The sequence below is a fragment of the Trachemys scripta genome, chromosome 3 (genome assembly GCF_013100865.1).
Source record: "Trachemys scripta elegans isolate TJP31775 chromosome 3, CAS_Tse_1.0, whole genome shotgun sequence".
NCBI classification, from domain to species: Eukaryota; Metazoa; Chordata; order Testudines; family Emydidae; genus Trachemys; species Trachemys scripta.
The window spans coordinates 6599412-6622174 of NC_048300.1; the positions used below are offsets into that span (position 1 = coordinate 6599412).

The following is a 22763-nucleotide window of genomic DNA, read 5'->3' on the forward strand; positions in this document are numbered from 1 at the left end:
ACACAGGGCCGTCCTTAGAATTTATGGGGCTCTACGCAGTATTGTTAAACTGGTGCCCCTATGCTCCACCGAAGGCAGTCCCCAGCCGGTGCCGCTGACCAGTGTGTTGAGGGGGCACAACCACCATCCCAACCCCGTGGACCCCCAGAACACCCCTCCCCCCATTGCTGACCCACCAAGCTTCATACGCAGTGGCTCAAGGCAGGCTTCACGCTGTGACATGGGGGTGCAGGCACACAGGGTCCACTCTGGGTGCCCCGGGGTTGGGGCAGCAGAGGCAGAGGCTGGAGCCCTCAGCCGGCTGGCTGAGGAGCGAGTGAGGGAGGGGGCAGAGAAGAGAGGATTCCAGCCACGGCCAGCAAGGGGAATGGTGCCCCAAATTTTCGGGTGCCCTACGCAGTCGCGTATGCTGCATATGCCTAAGGACGGTCCTGGGGATACATCATGATTGCTGGGCATTACTGCCTCCAGAAGGCACCTAAAGATGCCTACCATGTCACAACTACCTTTTCACCCCTTTCAAAACAGGGTTGCTGCACGTTAGCAGAGCAGAATGAAAGACTTCAGCACCCTACCTATTCTGTAGATAAACACATGACAACATGTTCCAAAGTTATCAAAATGGCATCTTGCCTGAGAACAAAATACATTGACAAACTCAGAATAGGCCTAAACCTGTAACCTTTAAAAATAAACCTTACTAAAAATAAAACCAGCAACATCAAATTTTACACTGACAATAATTAGCACAGCAAGGCTAAATAGCAATAATGTGATACAAGGGGAGATTTATTTGTTGCTTACTGTTGCAGAGTTACATTTTAGTGACAGCAGCTGTGGCTTTTCATTTTGTAATATTGAACAGCAAGTTTCTTTGAGAAAAACGTCTATTTCCTCTTTGCAAACTGCTCTTACACTTAGCATGAGTCCAATCTACAAGCTGTTTTCAAAAAGCTAAAAAAACCCATCCTATTTTGTAGGCAGGAATGAATATTCTAGCTCACTGCAAATGTCATTAACACCTGTATACTACTGACATCATGCTTTCAAAGTAAGGATAGGTCATCTTACTTTTAATTTCACACATGCACATAAGTGGTAAACATTCAGAGCATTCCTGTTAATGATGCCATCTGGTGCCTCCCATAATTGTGTAATATTCAGCCTTCCAAACAAGATGTAATGGCAGCAACACACAAAACGCACTGACATTTACAGTAAGGAAATTTATTATCAGCCATCAGTTCAAAATAAATGTGTTTGCATGATTGCCGGTGCTATAAAAGCAGCACCTTTACTAGACAAGTGAAGGTACAATAAATAATGGATTTTAATCCATGCATGTACAAGAAAATCATTAAAAATTTATTACTCGTGCACAACAGCATCTTAAGCAAGAGTTATCGCTTAAAAATTAATACCTCTCTTTTGGTTAAATGAAAACCATGCACCCTGAGCCTTTATTTGCAATTTCAATGTGATCCCGTATATATGCTGTAAGATACAGAATTGTTCTCATGTCATTTTAACTTTAATGTAAATATATATTAACCTTTATATTTAGATCAGGGAATCATCTCTTTACCACGTGTAGGGCAACAAGTATTTTTCAATGTTAAAAACAATACACTGCAGTACTATAACTATGACAGAGGGCAGTGACTCTATAAAGGTTGCCAAACCCTTTCTATTAAAAACATTGTCCAACATTGTCCACCTCTAATACTTACATTGTTTACAGCAGTTCTTGAAGTATGGCAGGGAGATAGCACTAGGGTCAGGAAGGTGCCTTTTTCTGTACCTATGAAAATCTGTTCAGATTTGACTAAGTCACATGCTATCAAAATTTACCATCTGCAGCCTGTCTTAGGCTTAGTAGAGATTGTTAGAGACTTGTTGCTAAAATCACTCAACATTCCATCCACATGAAATGCTCCACAGTTTGTCACTTCAGCATGCCACACAGAACTAAATCTTTGATGGGATGCACACAAATTGGATCCTCTTTCCACTGCTGATTCCTGAAAATCAAAATATTCTTTGACCTAAGGGAAAGTGCACTGGAAAGTGGGAAGTGTCCCAACAGACCACAGGTTATAGACCACCCCTTTATTCTAACTGATGTTACTAATTTAGTTCCCTTGACAATCTTTATTACTGAGGGGGATAAAAGATGTCAGCTGCAGGCTGTGAATATTCCCACTTGATTACACCAACAAAGAGCCCTTCCAGTGCAACATCCCTGGGATGAGGGATCATGTCTATGCTGGCCTTGTCCAGCCATTATTCAGTACATTAAAGATCCTCACCTGATTTTTTCCACAGGTAAAGTGGTGGTGAGGGGACCTGTGGCCAGGTATAGTTGGTCCCAAGTTGACTGGGATATTAATAAAGAACTTCAGGCATATTGCAATTAGCCAGTTTAATAATAAGAGCATTGGAGCAATATATAAGGTTAATGGTTTGCTTTGCAAGAGTCATTTAATAATTAACTTGCAGCCACAGCTTTCTAGTCCAAATACTTGTTTGGGGAATCAACTTCTGCACATGCTACCTGGGAGGGAAGTGGCATAGAAATGTTTCAGTCATCAGTTTGAAAATGTTTAAGATTTTTTGCAGTTGAATATGATATATGGTGTTTAGATAACATGCCAAATACCCTAGGCAGATTTGCCTTCTCTTCCTGTACTAAACTTGTATAGCACAGAGCAGTGCTATACAACAGCTGACAACCTCAAATCCAGAAATGTCTACATTTTATTGGAGGATAAATTGACTCCCATACAATATGTGTGTCTTCTTTCTGAATGAAAAGAATTTGAAAGAAAAGGGATAAGGAATAAGATTCCATTATTAATAATTTTTCTTGTTCAAAAAAAGCCATTTTATAGATCTCAAACCAGTACATCAGATGTCTGATGAAGTGGGCATTCACCCACGAAAGCTTATGCTGCAATACTTCCGTTAGTCTGAAAGGTGCCACAGGATCCTCTGTTGCTTTTTACAGTATTGTAGAAGAATTCCTGTATCCAAATTAAGCAATTCAGTCCAAAGCCAGATCCTCAGCTGGTGTAAAATGGCATAGCTCCAATGAAGTCAATGGAACTATGCTGATTTACATCACCTGAGGATATGGACTCCTATGTTTTAATGACTTCACTCCATCATATCCCATTTGATTTTAACATTTTCTGTAGCTTTACCGTAGAGTATCTAGAGCAGTACAGAATGATCTGAGTAATACAAAGATGCCCTTTATCAATCCACACACAGCTGTGTGGGATTCCGTAATACTTTAATAATTGCTCTGCCTTCTTTTTGTGAGCTGTTGCAGAAACAACAATCCTGAAGTGCGCAATAAAACCATGCAATAAAAAAATAAAATCCAACAGAACAATAATGAAAGGACAGAAACAAAAAATAATTCAACAGACGTGATATTTTTATTTTTCATTGTGGGTCAGTTATTCTCATAAATTATATCAACTACTCTTTTCTTATATTGATAATTCCATGGAGCAGATGGATAATAGAATGCTCCCAGATGGTGAGAAAGTAAACAAAAATGTATAAATTGTTTATTTATGAAGATAAGATTATAAAATTATTTAATTATCTATAGTTTTCTACTCTCCCATTAATTATAAGCACTTTACAAACAAGTTATGACAATAGATTTATTTTTTATTCTGATTCTTTTAATTTTTTTCATATAAAATGACTGACAGGTGGGCAGGACTCCTGTACAATATTATCTAATCTGTTTCAATAATGTGAAAGTTAACATTTTGAGTCTTTTCCTCTTATGAAAGTTGATTGTTCAACTCAGGTTACTGATTCAGAATACATGGACTGGACATTTCATTTTGATTTAGAACAATTTTGGAAATGATGTGATCTGTTAGTGAGCAGAAAGGAGTTTTAACTGTCATGAAACTCTGTAGTGTGATAGATGTATATCCTGCAATGATTTTGAGAAGAGATGGGGCCCCTGAAACGTTGTGGAGTTTCAGTTTGAATGGGCATCCCTAAGTTTCATCACATATCCAAACCTCCCGGGTCTGGCAGAACTGAGCTGGAATTTTTGTGAGACTAAGCACTCTGCGTGATATTCCTATACTTCCTGTTTCCAGCTGGGGCAGAAATACTTTGAGGACAGTACTTCCTGGTGCTGGTCAAAACAGAGTGGCTACAGTGGCTCGCAACCTTTCCAGACTCCTGTACCCATTTCAGGAGTCTGATTTGTCTTGCAGACCCCAAGTTTCACCTCACTTAAAAACTACTTGTTTACAAAATCAGACAAAAAACCTACAAACTTGTCACAGCACATTATTACTGAAAAATTGCTTACTTTCTCATTTTTACCATACAATTATAAAATAAATGAATTGGAATATAATATTGTACTTACATTTCAGTGTATAGTATATAGAGCAGTATAAACAAGTCATTGTCTGTATGACATTTTAGTTTGTGCTCACTTTGCTACTGTTTTTTATGTAGCCTGTTGTAAAAGTAGGCAAATATCTAGATGAGTTGTTGATGTACCCCTTGGAAAACCTCTGCATATCCCCAGGGGTACGCGTACCCCTGGTTGAGAACCACTGTCCTAGTCTACCTAAGGGAGTGCATCCCACAACCACTTCAGTTCCTTCTTCTGAACCACAGAGTCCCAGGGCACATAGGACTCTGAGGCAGAGGGGAAAGTGCGTGGGGAGATTGAATACACAGAGGCGAACATTAAAGAACAACAGTTACTAGTAAAAGAAGCCCTTGAGGAATTTCACCATGATTTCAATAATTTCCATCCCACCATCAACCTCATTTCCTGGACACTACTGTGCTAATAAGCGATGGTCACATCAATACCACCCTATACCGGAAACCTACTGACCGCTACACTTACCTACATGCCTCCAGCTTCCATCCAGGACACACCACACGATCCATTGTCTACAGCCAAGCTCTAAGATATAACCGCATTTGCTCCAATCCCTCGGATAGAGACAAGCACCTACAAGATCTCTATCAAGCATTCTTAAAACTACAATACCCACCTGCTGAAGTGAAAAAACAGATTGACAGAGCCAGACGAGTACCCAGAAGTCACCTCCTACAAGACAGGCCCAACAAAGAAAATAACAGAACACCACTAGCTGTCACCTTCAGCCCCCAACTAAAACCTCTCCAGCGCATCATCAGAGATCTACAACCTATCCTGAAAGATGATCCTTTACTCTCACAGATCTTGGGAGACAGACCTGTCCTCGCTTACAGACAACCCCCCAACCTAAAGCAAATACTCACCAGCAACCACACATCACTGAACAAAACCACTAACCCTATCCTTGTAACAAACCCCGATGCCAACTCTGTCCACATATCTATTCAAGTGACATCATCATAGGACCTAATCACATCAGCCATACCATCAGGGGCTCGTTCACCTGCACATCTACCAATGTGATATATGCCATCATGTGCCAGCAATGCCCCTCTGCCATGTACATTGGCCAAACCGGACAGTCTCTACGCAAAAGAATTAATGGACACAAATCTGACATCAGGAATCAAAATACTCAAAAACCAGTGGGAGAACACTTTAACCTGTCTGGTCATTCAGTGACAGACCTGCAGGTGGCTATATTACAACAGAAAAACTTCAAAAACAGACTCCAAAGAGAGACTGCAGAGCTAGAATTGATATGCAAACTAGACACAATCAACTCCGGTTTGAATAAGGACTGGGAATGGCTGAGCCATTACAAACGTTGACTCTATCTCCCCTTGTAAGTACTCTCACACTTCTTATCACACTGTCTGTACTCGGCTAGCTTGATTATCACTTCAAAAGTTTTTTTTCTCTTAATTAATTGGCCTCTCAGAGTTGGTAAGACAACTCCCACCTGTTTATGCTCTCTGTATGTGTGTTTATATATCTCCTCATTATATGTTCCATTCTATATGCATCCGAAGAAGTGGGCTGTAGTCCACGAAAGCTTATGCTCTAATAAATTTGTTAGTCTCTAAGGTGCCACAAGTACTCCTGTTCTTCTAGTTACTAGTAAGTATCCTCCCTTTCCTCTTTGAGGGCCTCTGTGTATTCTCGCTTGTGGGTTATTAGCAAGCAGCGCTAATCAGGTTACTGTTACATGAAGAATTCTTGGCTAAATATGGACTGTAGCACTGCTCTCCCAAACTGGGCATGGGAGCATGGTGCTAAATCCAAAAAGAGTAGTACCTGGTGCAAGTGTGCACTGAACTCCATACTAATATTTTACAAATCTCCACTACTGGTAAGTGCCAGACACAAAAGCCACACATGCAGCAGAGGCTCTAATTGAATAGTATCTTAATCCTGTAGGTACTGGATCCCAAGCTACATTGTACCAGATCTACACACTTTCTTATCCACTATGATAAGCTGATATAGGTATCAGAGACAGGTTGATGCAGGTATCGTTTCCCATGAGCTACAAATAGCCTGTTTGATTTTCAGATAAGCTTTCTCTTTCCCAAATAAAAGCATAAGTCTCGTTATGTCTAAGATATGGAGAAGTACTTCCCCTCATGGGAATGGGGTCTGGGAAAGAAAACCAGAAGGGAAATGTATTGGCTGGGATGAAGGTTAGATACCACTTTGGGCAAAAAAATAAGTTGAGGTCTAAGTACCACTTTGTCATTTTGATCAGCTGTGTAAGGTGGATTGGCCATAAGAACTTGCAGATCACTGTTCCTCCTTGCTGATGTTATAGCAATCAGAAAGGCAGTCATTAGTGACAGGAGTTCCAGGAATGCCATACCAAGAAGTTTGGAGGGATGCCCCATCAACTTAGTCAAGACTACAGTTAAAGTCTTGGGGGAAGTTCCCATGTAGGGCGGTAAGCACTGATAAGACCTTTCAGGAAACTGGCAACCACAGGGTGGGAGAAGATAGGTCTTTCTCACAGTATGTTTGATACTGTGCTGATGCAGCCAAGTGCATTTTCAAAAAAGAGGCAACATCCTTGAGATTGCAAATAAAGAAGCTAGACCAAGAGAGATGGAATCTCAGCTTGTGATGGAATCAATCCTTTGCTTATGGCCCAAATGGAGAATCTTTTCCATTTCTGATTGTAGTATTTCATAGAAGACCCTTTCTAGATTGGAGTAATATGGTTTACACTCTTTCAGAGCAGGGGCAGTCTGTTACGGTTAACAGATTATCCTCAGTGCTGCTATATGGGTTCAGTTGGAGTACATGTTTGTCCAGAAGGTCTGGAGATGGGGCAGTGGACATGGTAGTTCTACAGAGAGTTCTCACAAGTTCACATACCAATGCGTTCTTGGTCACACTGGGGTCGCCAGAATGACATTTGCTCTGTCCCTCTTGATTTTCCTAAGCATGCTGGGAATGAGAGGAAAGGGAAGGAAGGCATATAGCAGGTATATGCTCCAATCCATCAGAAAGGCACTTCCTAAAGACTTCTTGTCCCTACCTGCTCTCGTGCATTTGGTGGTGTTCTGAGAGGAAAACAGGTCCACCTTTGAATGTCCTCTGTTCTTGAACAGCTGGGAATCTTTTGATGCTGTCAGGAACCACTCTTGCTGGTCCTGAATCTTCTTGCTGAGCATCTGCTTGCACATTCTTGCCAGATGCTGAGCTACAGGATACCTCTGGAGCCTTATGCACCATGGCCAAGGTTTATTTTTTTTATCTCTATGCAAAAAAAGAGTACAGACTATGCTCCTCCTTGCTTGTTGCTGTAATACATGTCCATGCTGTTGTCTGTCTGCACCTGTATTACATGATGATGAAATGAGGGTAGGAATACTTTGAAGGTCAGCATACCACTCTGAGTTTTGGGATGTTGGTATGGAACCTTGAGTCCCAGAAGTTCCATAGTCCATGCACTTCCAGAGCTTGGTAATGCATTCCTCATAACCCAAAGTAGAAGCATCATGGTTATCATGGCTGTGGGAACAGGAGATTTAAAGGCATCCCTGGGTGGACACTGTGGCAGGATTGACAGCCTTCTGTGCAGGTTGTCTACATTTGGGGTCTGATGCTGCACTACCCATTGAAGAGGTCTCGTGAGTAGTCTAGTGTGAGTGGTCATGTAGGCTGACGATTTCATGAAGACCATGAGCCTTAGAAAGATGAGCAGACAGCTCTCTCTGGGCCCTTAATGTGACTTGGGCTTGCTGAATGGTGGTGAAGCTTTCCTCCAGAAGGAATGCTCTGACTGGTACCAAGCCCAGTACTGCACCACTCAAAAAATCCTTTGCTAGGAGAAGTCATCAATGACTCTCGTGTTTATTTGCAGCCCTGGGTAGTGGAACAGGGTTCAAGTAGTGGCAATGATTCTTCTCAAGTCCTGTTTTTATTTGGCCTTTATCAGTCAATCATCTAAATACGGGTATACATGTACTCCTAGGTGTGGAGATAAACTTCCATCTATGCATTTGGTGAAAATCCATGAGGCTGCTGGCAGGCCAAATCTCAGGAAAAATCTTAATTGGGAGTCTGTTTCCTAGAAACTAGGGAAACTGTAATGTTTCTTCCTAATAGCCATATGGAAGTACACATCCTTCAAAGAGAGAGCTACACCACTCTCCTTGGTAAGCGAGGGAATAATCTCTTCCAAGGAGAGCATCCTGAATTTTGATGTCTGGACATACCTGTTCAGGTTCTTGAAGCTCAAAATGGTTCTTAGACCATCCACCTTCTTGTGGATGAGGAAATACCAGGAATAAAAGCTCTTCCCTTGATGGATTATGGGGGGAGGAGGGGCAGGAATTCCTTCCATTACCCTTTCTGATAGCAGAGTCCACCTTCTGTTCTCATGGGAACTGTCCCTAGGGAGGGAGGGAAGATGAGGGGGGGCCCAGTGCAGAACTGGATGGAATATCTGCTGAGGATGGTCTCTAAAACACAGGGATCAGAAGTGATTATGCACCAGTTGGTGTAAAATAAGGACAGCCAAGGACTGAAGGGAGGGAATGGAGAAAGGTGAGGGAAAAAGTAACTGGAGACAATAACTTGATTCTCAGGTGGTCTATCAGTCTGCTACTTAGAAGCAAAGTCGGTGGTCTAGTCTGTGAACACCAGTGTTCTTAGTCGTATATTGTTGCTGAGGCATCCTTCCATAATTTGGCTCTGGGGGGAAATGGAACCTCTTTTGAGAGGAGTAGCTTTGAGACGCTTCTGTCCCTTGCCTCTGGAATTTGGAGGCTGGACAGGAGGAGGATCGTCTGAGAAGAAGTGGAAGTCTGGGAAAGGCCAAGAGATCTAGCTGTGGTCCTAGAAGACTTCATTTTTTCCAGCATCATGTCAGCCTCATCACTAAAAGGGCATGCCCTTCAAACGGAACTGCTATGATCCCCCGAGTTTTGGAGGTGAGACCCAAGAATAGGGAGGTGCTTTCCCTTATATAGCCTAGGGCTTCTGACATAAGTTGCCATGCGAGGGTGCTCACGTGCTCCACAATGGACCTGGCTTCAAAAGATGGTTCCTTGTGCTCGCGACCAGGAAGTGCAATCCCACAGGTGAGAACACACACAACAGCCCTCGAAGAAAAACAATTTTTACACACAAGGTGCTGTCATGCTTTTAAGGTTCAATATTATAAGATTTATTGAATCTGGAAGCAAAATTATTTACCCCATAAGCAAGTGGAGATTCACAAGTCTCCTGGGGTATAAAACATCTGGCTCTGGTGAGATGGACCCAGCATAGGGGATGGGGCAATGCAGAGGCAATGGCATCAGTTAAAGCAGCCCCTTGATTGCTTTGATACAGGGGCCAGGCAACAGAGCTCAAAGCAGCAAAGAACTGAGACCGTGGATTCAGTCTTTCCTCAGAGCCATAATCATTGACCATAAGCAAAGAGATACTGAGAATCCAGAGGCCAGGGCCATACTAGAAGTGATATTGACCTAGACAGATATGAAAGATGAACAGGGTATATGGATGTACAGGGGTAATGGTCCACCAAAGACAGGCAATCATATTACAGATCTCCTGGATCTGAAGAGTCACCATCTCAACCAAGTCTGGCTCTCCATATGAAGGGATTGAGGGGAGACAGCTCCATGGTGTCTTGGACACCCTAAAACAGCTCTTTCTCGCTGAGTGTGGCACAGTCTGAACTGCCCTAATGCTTAGCAAGTTGTGAACATTCTGCAGGAGGACAGGTTTCTTTTCAAGCCATGGAAGGAGAGCACAAAAATCTGATGGAGGGGGCAGAAAGAAAAACTAGTACATAACTAGATCAGATAACGACTAGTGCTCATTTGTATGTGACAGAACCCGTCCAGGCTCACAGGGAAACTGCCTTCTCCCAACAGGCTGAGTTCAGTCTGGACTGGCAATCCCAGGCACTGCGAATTAAGTGAGGCAAAGGTCTTCTGGTTTACATCTCTGATCCGATCTCTGGAGGAATGAAAGGGGTGAACTGGGTCCTTGGAGACCCTGCCGGAATTATCCCAAGTGGAACAATAGTTAGGAGTGAATCTCTTCATGCTCACAAGGCGGCTGGAACACGTTAAAGTGGATGCACAAGTCGCTAGTGCCCCAGGGCTCCCAATGTGCAAAGTTCCCTAAGATACTAAGCTATTAATGTCCATGGGGCGTGTGTGTGCATGCAAATCAAAGGTTGTGCTTAACGAGGGAACTACCAAAGTGCTCAGCCTGAAGCTTTTACTACAGGAGACAGACACAGGCCAGTCCCAGCAGCTGGAGTGAGAGGAGGGCAGACAACAGGGAGGCAGAAAGCAGGTCTGAAGCTGCAGAGGCAGTAGACTGAAGACAGATGGGCATTAAGGGACAGGATCTGGGCACCAAAACAAGAATGTTAGTAAAATTGTTTCCATAGCAAAAATAGATAGAGAAACTCAGTAGTTGGTCATAATGGACATTCAAATGAAAAATGTCACATTTCCTGAATTATGACTGTCCAACGCTACAGCTTTTGTGCTGTATTTAATAGGGAAAAGATTTGCAGTTACACAAGTTAAGATGAAAATTACAAGGACTCTCAGTCTTCATGCATCAAGGCACAAATCACCAGCACTGGTCAAGAAGAAATACTTTTCACAATCAGAAGAGACTCCCTCATTCAATAGATGCTGAGAAAACCAGAACACGGAAGTGTGGGTGAAGCCAAACTGGGACCCTCCAGCTACTTCAGATCTAGAAGTGACACCCCACCCCTCCAGGACACCACGATCCACTGAGTCCCCTTTTCCCATCCATGTGGGTAGGAGGATATCATCATCAGACTCTGCTTTAAGTTTGGACGTTGGACATTTTTATTCTTTGCTGATTGGTTGTTTGCTTCCTCTCTTCTCCCTCATCAATATAATCGTTCCCTTTTTCTTACTCTGGGCTCCTGTTAGCTCATCTCTTTCACTAACCCCACTTATCTTACCCGGGCCCCCACAATGCAGACTTTTTAAAATGTGGAACCAAAATGACATTTTTCAACCTGACCACCTCCTTCTCTGCACTTTTTGTCTGGTCCTGATTTTAAGCTCTTCACTGCAGAGACCATCTTTCTGTTTGCACTGTGCCTGACTGGGGCCTCTGAGTGCTACCATATTATAAAAATGTAATAATCACATCTATGTCAGTTGATTGTATTAGTTCTAGCTGTAGCCTCCAGTTCCCTTCATCACAATGTGCATTGTTGACTTGGCTGTGGGATTCTACAGGGTGAACAGGATTATTCATGGGTACAGTTCTTCCTTCCTGAGAGGTCTGAGTACAAGGAGGGCAAGTGACTTGACGAAGGTCACAGAGGGAATCAGTAAAAGAGGCAGGATCAGAAAGCAGAGCCTGCCTCCTATTTTCAGTATTACAATCAGTCCACCTCACTAGGCTGCCTCTTAAGTTATTAAAATGACCCAATTCATTGTAGCCAAAGGCCACAGTAGTTCAGTCTTGTTAATTTCAAAAAGCTATGAGCTGTGGTAGTGGACTAGAGTAACCCTCAAGTTGCTGGGGACTCAACAGACCAAGACTTCCAGTTTAAATAGAAAATAGCCCTTTGAAAATCATTTTTGAATGTTAGTGCATATGTGAAGACCCTAGCGAAGCAGTTGGGCTCCATTTCTCTTTCAGCCAAAGGCTAGTGGTGACCTGAAAAGTCCACACAGCTTTTCATATAAAAGGAATTAGTTAAGTTTGGGAGGCTTCAAGCAATTCTCACTAATCCTATCCAAAATCCTCAGGAAGGATCTTTGCATAGTGTTTTATGAACCCCATAAACACAAAACTCTCAAAAATGAGAGGTGAGGGTCGTGTTTTGTGGCTCCAGCAAAAATGGTAATGGGTTCTGCCATTAAGGCAACTTGAATATAATTTGATGACACATAGGAAACAGTTTAAAGGAAAAGGATGGGCAGCCAATGAGGGAGAGGGTAGGCAGGCAGGAGAAATGTTTTGCATATGAAGGGGAAGATTGTTTCAAAAAGCAACACACAATCCAATTGGCTGAGACAGGTTCTGGGATTCTGCTTTGTTAACTGCTACCTAATTAAGAGTTTTCAGTGCCATGAACTATCTACCAAATATGGAGGGGACAGTGCTAAAGGATATTATACATGATCCTGTCTTCCCGAATTGGAATCTAGCATTAAATAGATGTAAAATCTTCTAATTATGTTTCCCCAAGTAAATTACATCCACTTACAGAAAATATCCATCACTGATGTGGTTTTTTCCCTGACATTTTAACTTCATTGGTGACTTCAGAGAAAACATCTTTGTAGATTTTAGTCATTTAAAAAAAAAATCAGGATATTTTAATGCACAAAAGTGTAACAAATTTAACTTTAACAAGCTTCCAGTTTAGCATCTCCAAGCTGTATGAGAGTTCTATAAATATATACTTTTGACTAGAGGGATCAACTTTGCTGTTAAATCATTCCTGACACTTTGCAGTGGTTTTTGAAGGGGTTCTGAAGCATTAAACAAGCCTGGCTGTGGGTCTGAAGAATAAATTGATTTAAAATACATCAAACAGTATTTCTACACAAGTTGTCAGAAGTGTATCGTACTTTTGGTCTTCAAAGCAGAGCACCAACATAAAGGATAAAATCATCAGTACAAAGAGCTATCTGTGTTTTAATTAAAATAATTTAAAATCTATAAGTTTCAAAGTAATTTCATAGGAAATACCGCAAACCTGAAAATATTTACTAATAGGGAAACACTGTAGAGCTCAGTGGCTGTGGTTTATAATCGTCAGTTTGAAATATATGCTTAGAAAGATACAGTATGGCATAAGCAAAGCTTAGACTGTAAGGGTATGAACACCACGTTCAATGTAATTAAGAAGCAGCCTATCAACACTAAGACAGTAATGTCATCCCATCTGCCAAACCCTGCATTAGCTGGCACTATGCCTCCTGCCTGCTGCTGCTTCTGTTACCCACCTGATCCTTGGAGACCTGCTTTGATGGAGCGTTTATGCCAAGCTTTTCCAGAGGATAGACAATCTGTCGTCTTGGTCGCACGGGAACCATGTAATGAAGGGCAGATGTCAGGGAATGGGCATAGGGATTCTGAAACTGAAAGAGAGCAATCTATATTTTAGCACAGAGAATGTCAGAACAGTGCATCACAGATGTCTGTTGTATGGCTTTGCAAATACAAAATTCTTAACTCTGTTGGCTAAATCTGAGAGAAAAATCAGTAAACAAACAAACATACTCAGAGCAGAGGAATGAATTGCAGATAATTCCTGACACTAATGAAGATAATTATGAGAGTAATTACATTACTATCTCTGTGGGAATGACAGATAAACAAGTGGTTTGGTTTATGGGATTTTTCAGCACAAGTATTTTCCCCAGGAGGATATTTTTCTCCACAGTGATCATGAATCAGCTTGATTTGACCTCATTAAGCTGTATTATCTGCTTACTGTTAACCTTTGCTTGTTTGGCAAACGATGGTGTAAGAATTTATATAGAAAATCTATACTGACTGAAATGTCAATTTCATCCAAGTGATAAATGTTAATAAACTGGAAAAAATTTGAACTGAACAAAACCCCCAAATGTTAAGTTGGATAGGGCAGGTCATTAGAAGCAGCTTTATTCCAGCATGACTGGCCCAATTACACATCACATGAAAGGACAAAATAGGAGAATTATCAGAAACAGAGTGGACATTAACGGAAAGCAAATTACACTGAAGTGCCTTTGAAGTCTATATCATAGCCACAACACCAAAAAAATTAATCATGATTAATGTTACTACAATGTAAGCTGAACAAAATTATATTTTACCACTTATTAGAATGCACTGCTGAGTTAAAGCGAAATTGTTTTAACCTGTAAATAGACCGAGGAGAAAATACTACTGAGATTTAACTCATCTTCTCCATCCATCCCTGTTTACCTTCATTTCTGTGAATGACATTTAGCCAAATGTTACTCAGCGAGATTAGTTCCTCAAGGAGGCAATTACTAAAACTCCACCGAGCGGTAATCTGTATAGAAGAACACATGCTGGAGAAGCAAAAAGATTCTTCTGAAAATTTGTGTATTTATCTTATCAAGATTCCTATATGGGCTTGTCTAGACAGAGAATTAGTGCGTGGCAAGCTGGGATGTATGTTGACAGTGCGCTAGCATGCTGTGCACTAACTGGCAGTGTGGAACTTGCTACAGCGCACTATAAGTGTCCTAGTGTGCTTTGATTTACTCTGCTTTGAAATGGGAATAGGTCAATGTGAACTAGGAAACTCTGAGTGCATAGTAGAAGGGTCTACACGGCCATGAGCAGCATGCTAGTGTGCTACGGAGTTACACTCTAATTTGCTGTGCACTAGCTTTCTGTCTAGAAAGGCCCTGTGTTAGAAAAGAAAAGCGAATTTAGGGTAAAATTTTCAAGTGTGTCTAAGTGACTGAGGAGCCTAAGTCCCATTTTCAAAAGTGACTGAGATGCCAAAGGTCCCACTGACTTTCAGTGACACCGAAGCTATGTTTACACTGTCCCGCAGTTGTGACTACTGAGATGTGAATAGAAGTACGCATCAAAGTGCTGCGCTGTAACTCCCCTTTGTGGATGCTGCAGGTGTGAACTAAAAAGTTCCTAGTTCACATTAGCGTAGTCTTGCTTGTGGTCCAAACTGCAGGGCAGTGTAGACAAGCCCTTAGATTCCTAAGTGGAGAGAGGTATGGAGAAAGATAAATGGTGGTGTCCCCCAGGGGTGTGTACGGGGCCCAGTCCTATTCAACATCTTATCAACATATTTATATTCATAAATTATCTGGAAAAAGGGTAAACAGTGAGGTGGCAAAATTTGCAAATGATACAAAACTACTCAAGATAGTTAAGTCCCAGCAGGCTGCGAAGAGCTACAAAAGGATCTCTCAAAACTGGGTGATTGGGCAACAAAATGGCAGATGAAATTCAATGTTGATAAATGCAAAGTGATGCACATTGGAAAACATAATCCCAGCTATACATATAAAATGATGGGGTCTAAATTAGCTGTTACCACTCAAGAAAGAGATGTTGGAGTCATTGTGGATAGTTCTCTGAAAACATCTACTCAATGTGCAGCGGCAGTCAAAAAAGCAAAGAGAATGTTGGGAATCATTAAGGGATAGAGAATAAAACAGAAAATATCATATTGCCTCTATATAAATCCATGGTACACCCACATCTTGAATACTGCGCGCAGATGTGGTCGCCCATCTCAAAAAAGATATATTGGAATTGGAAAAGGTTCAGAAAAGGGCAACAAAAATTATTAGGGGTATGGAACGGCTTCCATATGAGGAGAGATTAATAAGACTGGGATTTTCAACTTGGAAAAGAGACGACTAAGGGGAAATATGATAGAGATCTATAAAATCATGATTGGTGTGGAGAAAGTAAATAAGGAAGTGTTATTTACTCCTTCTCGTAACACAAGAACTAGGAGCCATCAAATGAAATTAATAGGCAGCAGGTTTAAAACAAACAAAAGGAAGTATTTTTTCACACAAAGCAGTCAGTCAGTCTTTGGAACTCCTTGCCAGAGGATGTTGTGAAGGCCAAGACTATAACAGGGCTCAAAAAAGAACAAGATAGGTTCATGGAGGATAGGTCCATCAATGGCTATTAGCCAGGATGTGCAGGGATGGTGTCCCCCAGCTTCCGTTTGCCAGAGGCCAGGAATGGGCGACAGGGGATGGATCATTTGATGATTACCTGTTCTGTTCATTCCCTCTGGGCACCTGGCATTGGCCACTGTCAGAAGACAGGATACTGGGCCAGATGGACCTTTGCTCTGACCCAGTATTGCCACTCTTATATTCTAAGTGTATAAGTCATTTTTGAAAATAGGGCTCCTAAGACACTTAGGTACTTTTAAATTTTTTATCCTTAATCTATTCTCATCATGTTGTAGTCAGTGATCTCTTTCCTCCCCCTTCTCCTCTTCCCACTGTCCCACCCTGAATCTCTAAATAAAAAGTGAGCATCTGTACATCTCAAAATCCACTATACAACTGAGTGGTAATGTCTGAGAAACATGTGGTGGGAGAACATGACTGATTAGAAAAGTTTGGTTAAAAAGTAACATAAAATATAACTACAAGGTGAAGACAAAGAAGCTATGAATGCTTTATATCTTAACGTTTTAAAATATGCCACGTAACTGATCTGCAAGTCACATAAGGGTACACAAGTTATATCAGCATATTAAACAATTCAATGAAAATATCATGGAGTATTCCCCAGTTAATACACAGTATGAGCAGGACTGTTCCTTCAACTATGCATCCAGGCAGGGGCAAAAGGTAGAGGAAAAACTGCTCCTATTTGGCTATTTGAACATTGTGTCCAGGTGTGCCAGCGGTACGGGGTATTGCTAATCTGTCCTAGAGCAGGTACATTGGGAGTGGGCAGGGAATGGGTGAAGCTTTGGCTACAGTCCCAACAATGCATTGGTCAGTAGAGGGGAAAGTAATGGCATAGGCAAAAACCAAACTACCTCTACCACTGAAGCAAGCAGGGAAGTAGAGAGCAAATCATTCCTCTCTGAGGCATGATTCCCACACTGAGGGAACACACTAAACGTGTTGCCCCAAACACAGGGCTTGTAGCAAAGCCACAATCTAGCCCTGACACCACGTGTCACCCATCAACACCAATGGAGATTGTGTGATCTGAGAGGAGAACAAAGTGTTGTTTGCAACATTTCTGAAGAAATTTCTCTATACCAATCACCTGCTATATATGCAGTCATAGAAAAACAAACAAACAAAACAAAAAAACCTAAGGAAAATAAAGGTCAGGACCTATGATATTTAATAAAATCACTGCCAACTTTTTCTTTTACCTCGCCGTCCACAGACTGTGGATAAATAGGGTAGTAGAGGCAAGACTTGTAGGCTAAGCGAAGGATCTCTTTCAGAAAATATTTGGTATAGTGATGGAATATGGGATTTAGAGCAAAGTGGTACAGATGGCCATGTTCCTCCTGCTGGTGATGATTGAAGTAAATAAAATCTTCAAGGTTGTAATGTGAACGGATATATTCAATATCCTAGGAAATAAGACATTTTAAATCAGTGATGAAGAAAGAGTTGTGGTTTTGTGATAAAAGATGTGACAGCAAACTGCCTTTATATTTATTAATGATGAAATTTGAACATTGAAACAAGACTACCTTGAGAGCTATTCACTAGCAAAGCACATTAGCCAAACAAATGGTTCTTCACAATCTTTCCTTTGTATCAAAATCAATTTGTATAACTCATCATGCTTTATTTACTACAAGAAATGTATATCTGACCCCAGCAGTAAAGCATGTGAGTGCCTGACATTTTTTGACAGATATTTACAAAGAAATAAGTTTTCTATTTTGCAAGGTATCAGAGAGAGGCCAGATTGTCTCTCCCACAGTAAAAGCTGAGCAGGGGACTTTTGGGAAGAAAATCTCTGCGAGGAGCCCCATGCATGAATTCCTTCATCATCCTGTTAGGAGAGTTGGGGTTTGCGCTAGTTTAGCCACCTTACAGACAGTGACCCCGGATTTCAATGCATTTGGAAGAATTAAAAACCATCTATGAAAATCCTTACCTTGCTTGATATGATTTTAAAACTGAATATTACAAATCTTTGCCTTTTTAGTGCCAGCAAAATGCCAGGAAAGTTTTAAATTTGTAGCAACTAACTTAAAACAGAATTGGAAATATTCATTCTCTTCACCTCCCAATTACAGTTGACAGCTTTTCTGTCTGCTTCTAACCCCACCCATTATCTATTTTTAAAACAATATTAATTTCTTTGAAGTTAAATGTGTATGACGCACTTTACCCAGAAGCTATTGTAAAAAAAGGCAATTTGAGAGGAGTGGAAGTGCCATTTTCAATATGCTGGAACAAACTGCTGGTTTTCTGTTTTGGAAAATATGGGCCAAAATACAGGTTTGTAGTATTAAATTTAAAGGAGTATCAAATCAGAGAGAGAAAGAATGGTTTTGAGGTTAGGGCTTCAGATTGGGATGCAGGAGATTTGAGTTCAATTTTCTGCTTCACCTCAGACTCCCTGTGTGACTTTGGACAAGTCACTTAATCTCTCTCTGTGCCTCAGGTCCCCATCTGTAAAAAGGGATAATAATCCTTCCTTTGTCTGTCTTTGTGTGGATTGTAAGCTCTTTGGAGAAGGGACTTCTACTGTGTGTGTGTGTACAGTGCTTAGCAGAAGGCCAAGATCTTGGCCAGGGCAACTGTAATACAAATAATAATGAAGTCAGCATTACACTGTGCAAACTCAGGGCACACATCTTAAATAGGAAAAGGAAAAAAATACAAAGAGATTTACCATTTCATTTTTAATAACAGAAATGCCAACTATCTGATCCAAAACTTCTGCTACAAATGCCTGGACTGGTGTCCCATCCTGAAAGACAAATGATAATATGATCACTGATTTACACCCAATATTAGAATTCTAAGTTTGCTATTTGATCTTAACTGCAATTTTCAATAACACGCTAAATGTAAAATACTTTCCCCTCTGTACATTCTGTGCACTGTTCTATTACAGTCATCTTTCCCTAAAATCCTGCAATAAGCTCCATATGGATAGACCCCTGTGACCAAACAGAGTCCCACTGATGTAAGGCATATTGTCCTGATCTTGCTCCTCTGGAAGCCAATGGCCACATTCCCATTGACTTCAATGGATTAGGTTTGGACCCTAGGAAAGATATTTTAGTATATGGTAGGTTTAACATTGGACAATGCAATGGACAACGACTGGTATGTCTGCAACAAGTACTCACTGGATCTCTGCGAGCCTGAATGAAGACCTTTAAGTCATCCAGTATACTTTCATTCAAGTCAAGAGTTTTGATGAGCATTTCAACAGCAGGTGTATCACTAGTTGTTGCTGCTCTTACCTTAAATGACCTATTAAAGGAGATAAAAATGAAAAGTTTGCCCGGCTGATCAACAGACGATTTCATTTACCAGTTCAATCAAGTCAATGCCTTTCACTATCACTAACTCCACACAGTTATTTAAACATGAAATGTACTGTTCTATGCAAATTATTTTCAAACCTGTAAATTAGCTCATTACATAATTTACATAAAATGTCCCACATGGATCTGCACAATACTTGGCCGATGTTAAAGTACATACGGCCCAGCCCCATCATCACCACTCCCAAGCAGCACGTAGCTTTCTAGTGAATGAGGGTGGAGCCATCATAGGAAGGAACCAAAAAAATCTTATAAAATAGAAATCAACCACACAAAAAAATACACAGAGAGAGAAACAATCAGACCAAACTAGGAAAAAAGGACAGAGACAGAAAAGAATAATGAGAGAGAAAACAAAATAAAGAAGCCATGCTGGAACACTGAGCAAGAGGACATTGGGGACATCAATGCCACACCAATAAGTTTCCAACAAAGAAAGGCTAGGAACCATTGTGTTAGGCCCTGATCCTGCAAAACACCTTCTCACTTGCTTCACTTTAAGCATGTGAGTAGGTGTATTGAAGTCAAAAGGTCTACTTGTATGTTTAAAATTAAGCACACGCATTTGTTAGACTGGAGCCTTAGATTGTCCGCAAAAATGGCACAGACTAAATGAAATTACCTGGGGAAAAAAATAAATGTTTACTGCAGTCCAAGGAGGAAAAAAAACTGTTGCAGGGTTAGTTTTCCTTTCAGTCAAAATGATAAAATAGCAGGCCTTAAATCTAAATTTGTAAAATTGAATTAAGAGTAAAAATAGATTCAGTTGGAACATTAAATCAAACAGTGAATGTGCAAAAGAGATGAAGGCCTAGCAGATGGGAAGCAATGAGAGTCACTTGTGGGGTATAATAAAGTAAAAGCAAGCAGAAAATAGGCTTTGAATTGGGCTTTAAATTAAACCAGAAAGTAATGCTACAGTCTTGCTGATAGCAACCACTATGACTAAGGGTGCAGAACATTTCCCATTCCATCCACCTGTTTTCATATGCTACTCTCTCTTGCAGAGTAGTGGTGAAATATAGTCAAAGTATAGGGGCATAAAATGAAAAGCAAAAGTGAATTCCACTCTTGCCTTCCCAGGGTGTCATCACTTGTACTCAAAATTATTATTTTGTTTAATCACTGTTCTGACGTCTATTATTATGAGTAGGCTTTGGTGCAGAGGTGGGTTTTACTATACAAGGCGAATATGATCAGAAAGAATCACATTCCGATCTCCTTTGCTAGCATGTTCCACAGCTTCCCAGCACTGAAAATACCTCCAACTCCTGACAGCTTCCCTTTGGACCCTTCCACTACTGTGTTCCTGATTAGCACAGCAGTCTTGGAGAGCTAGGGATGAAGAGGCAGGTGCTACAGAAGCCTGGTCCCAACCCAAGAAGATGTTTAAAGATGGAGACTATGAAATGAAAAGGGAGTCAGGGGGGTTGGAGATCTAGTATTATGTGTTCACTGTAGTTTAGTCCCACACAGGCTGCGGTGTGTTGGAAAGGTGGAGTTTGATTGGCTTTGACTGATAGCCCTGGGTAAAAGGAATGACAGTAACCCATTCTTGAGATGCTGAATGTATGGATCATGGTTGCCATGCCCTTGAGGAAGAAGAGGAAGGCATGAAGTCTTATCTGAAGGTGGAAAAAAGTATTCTTGACTGCTATTGCTACCATGTTCTCAAGGAACTTGGGACAAGTTTGAGTAATTTTCTGAAGCTTTTTGCTATTTTAATAATCAGTGAGAAGAAGGGATAGGTATGGCATACACGTGTGTACAGATAGTTAACTAAATGTGCAACTATTTGGTTAGGGGAATTTGCTGATGAAGCAGAGGGGACTGAAAACTCAAGAGGCTTAACAGCTTGGTATGTTGAAAGCTCAGTAGCTCTCCATTTTGAAGTTGACTAGCTCCAGATGAAGGAACTGACAGGGGCCACCGGGGAAGCTGACAGGTTGTTACATGCGCAACCCCACGAGCCCAACAAGAGGTGTTAGATGCTCAGTGAAAAGCTTGTATATAGTCCAGAGCTGTTCAGCTGGCACAAAGGATACAGTGAACATGCCAGAATTGACACCCTCTCCAACTCCAGTCAAAGACCTGAGGGCAGATTTTCAGCTTGTGTAATTTGTCATAGCTCTAGACTCACTTTAAGAGAGCTATGAAAATTTACACCAGCTAAGGATCTGCCTCCTGTTCCATGAGCTTCTGCAGACATCAACGGGAGGATGTCAGACCTGACCATCACAAAACCAAGTATTTCTGTTAAGAAGGATTCAAAAATATAAAATTTGACAATTGCTATAAACGCCAGGAAAAGACAGTTACCTTTTTCCATAACTGGTGTTCTTCGAGATGTGCTGCTCATGTCCATTCAACTTAGGTGTGTGTGCGCTCGCCACATGCACCGGTGCCGGAAGTTTTTCCCTCAGCCGCATCCGTAGGGAACTGGCTCTGGCACCACTTGGAGTGGCACGCATATGTCACGGCATATAGGGCACTGCCAACCCCCTCCACCCTCAGTTCCTTCTTGCCAGAAACTCCGACAGTGGGGAAGGAGGGCGGGTCATTGAATCGACATGAGCAACACATCCCAAAGAACACCAGTTATGGAAAAAGGTAACTGTCTTTTCTTCTTCGAGTGATTGCTCATGTCCATTCAACTTAGATGACTTCAAGCAGTACCCATGGAGGTAAGTAAGAAGTTCACGGACATATACATTGCAACACAGCTCTGCCAAACCCAGCGTCGTCCCTGGCCTGCTGAGTGACAAGATAATGGGCCATGAATGTGTGCACCAAGGACCACATCGCAGCTTTACAGATGTCCTGGTTTGGAATGTGTGCCAGGAAGGCCGCCGAGGATGCCTGCGCTCTAGTCGAGTGGGCTCTGACAACTGGCAGTGGGGCCCCTGCCAGCTCGTACCAAGCCTTTATGCAAGAGGTAATCCAGTTAGAAATCTTCTGCGTGGTCACTGGGAGGCCCTTCATCCTATCAGCTGTAGAGATGAAAAGCTGAGTCAACCTTCAGAAAGGCTTTGTCCGATCTAGGTAGAAAGCCAGGGCTCTTCTTACTTCCAAAGTGTGGAGGCTCCTCTCTTCACTAGTCTCAGGGGGCTTCGGGCAGAAGACCAGAAGGAAGATGTCCTGGCACATGTGGAAAATGGACACCACCTTGGGAAGAAAGTGCGGGTGGGGCCAGAGCTGGACCATGTGCTTATCGAAGACTGTCTATGGCAGTTCCGAGGTCAGGGCATGCAGTTCAGAGACGCGCCTCACCAACGTCACCGCCACCAG

General features: G+C 41.6%; 1 protein-coding gene across 1 annotated transcript in view; it reads right to left on the reverse strand.

The window, feature by feature from the left end:
* CFAP61 (cilia and flagella associated protein 61) overlaps positions 1 to 22763 on the reverse strand; it is a 182367-nt gene that overhangs the window by 121830 nt on the left and 37774 nt on the right. Inside the window, exons 14-17 of the mRNA XM_034764040.1 lie at positions 19275 to 19401; positions 18812 to 18889; positions 17325 to 17531; positions 13420 to 13554 (exon numbers count right to left, since the gene is read on the reverse strand). Coding sequence (XP_034619931.1) covers positions 13420 to 13554; positions 17325 to 17531; positions 18812 to 18889; positions 19275 to 19401 — 547 coding nt within the window. The remainder of the gene's footprint in view (positions 1 to 13419; positions 13555 to 17324; positions 17532 to 18811; positions 18890 to 19274; positions 19402 to 22763) is intronic.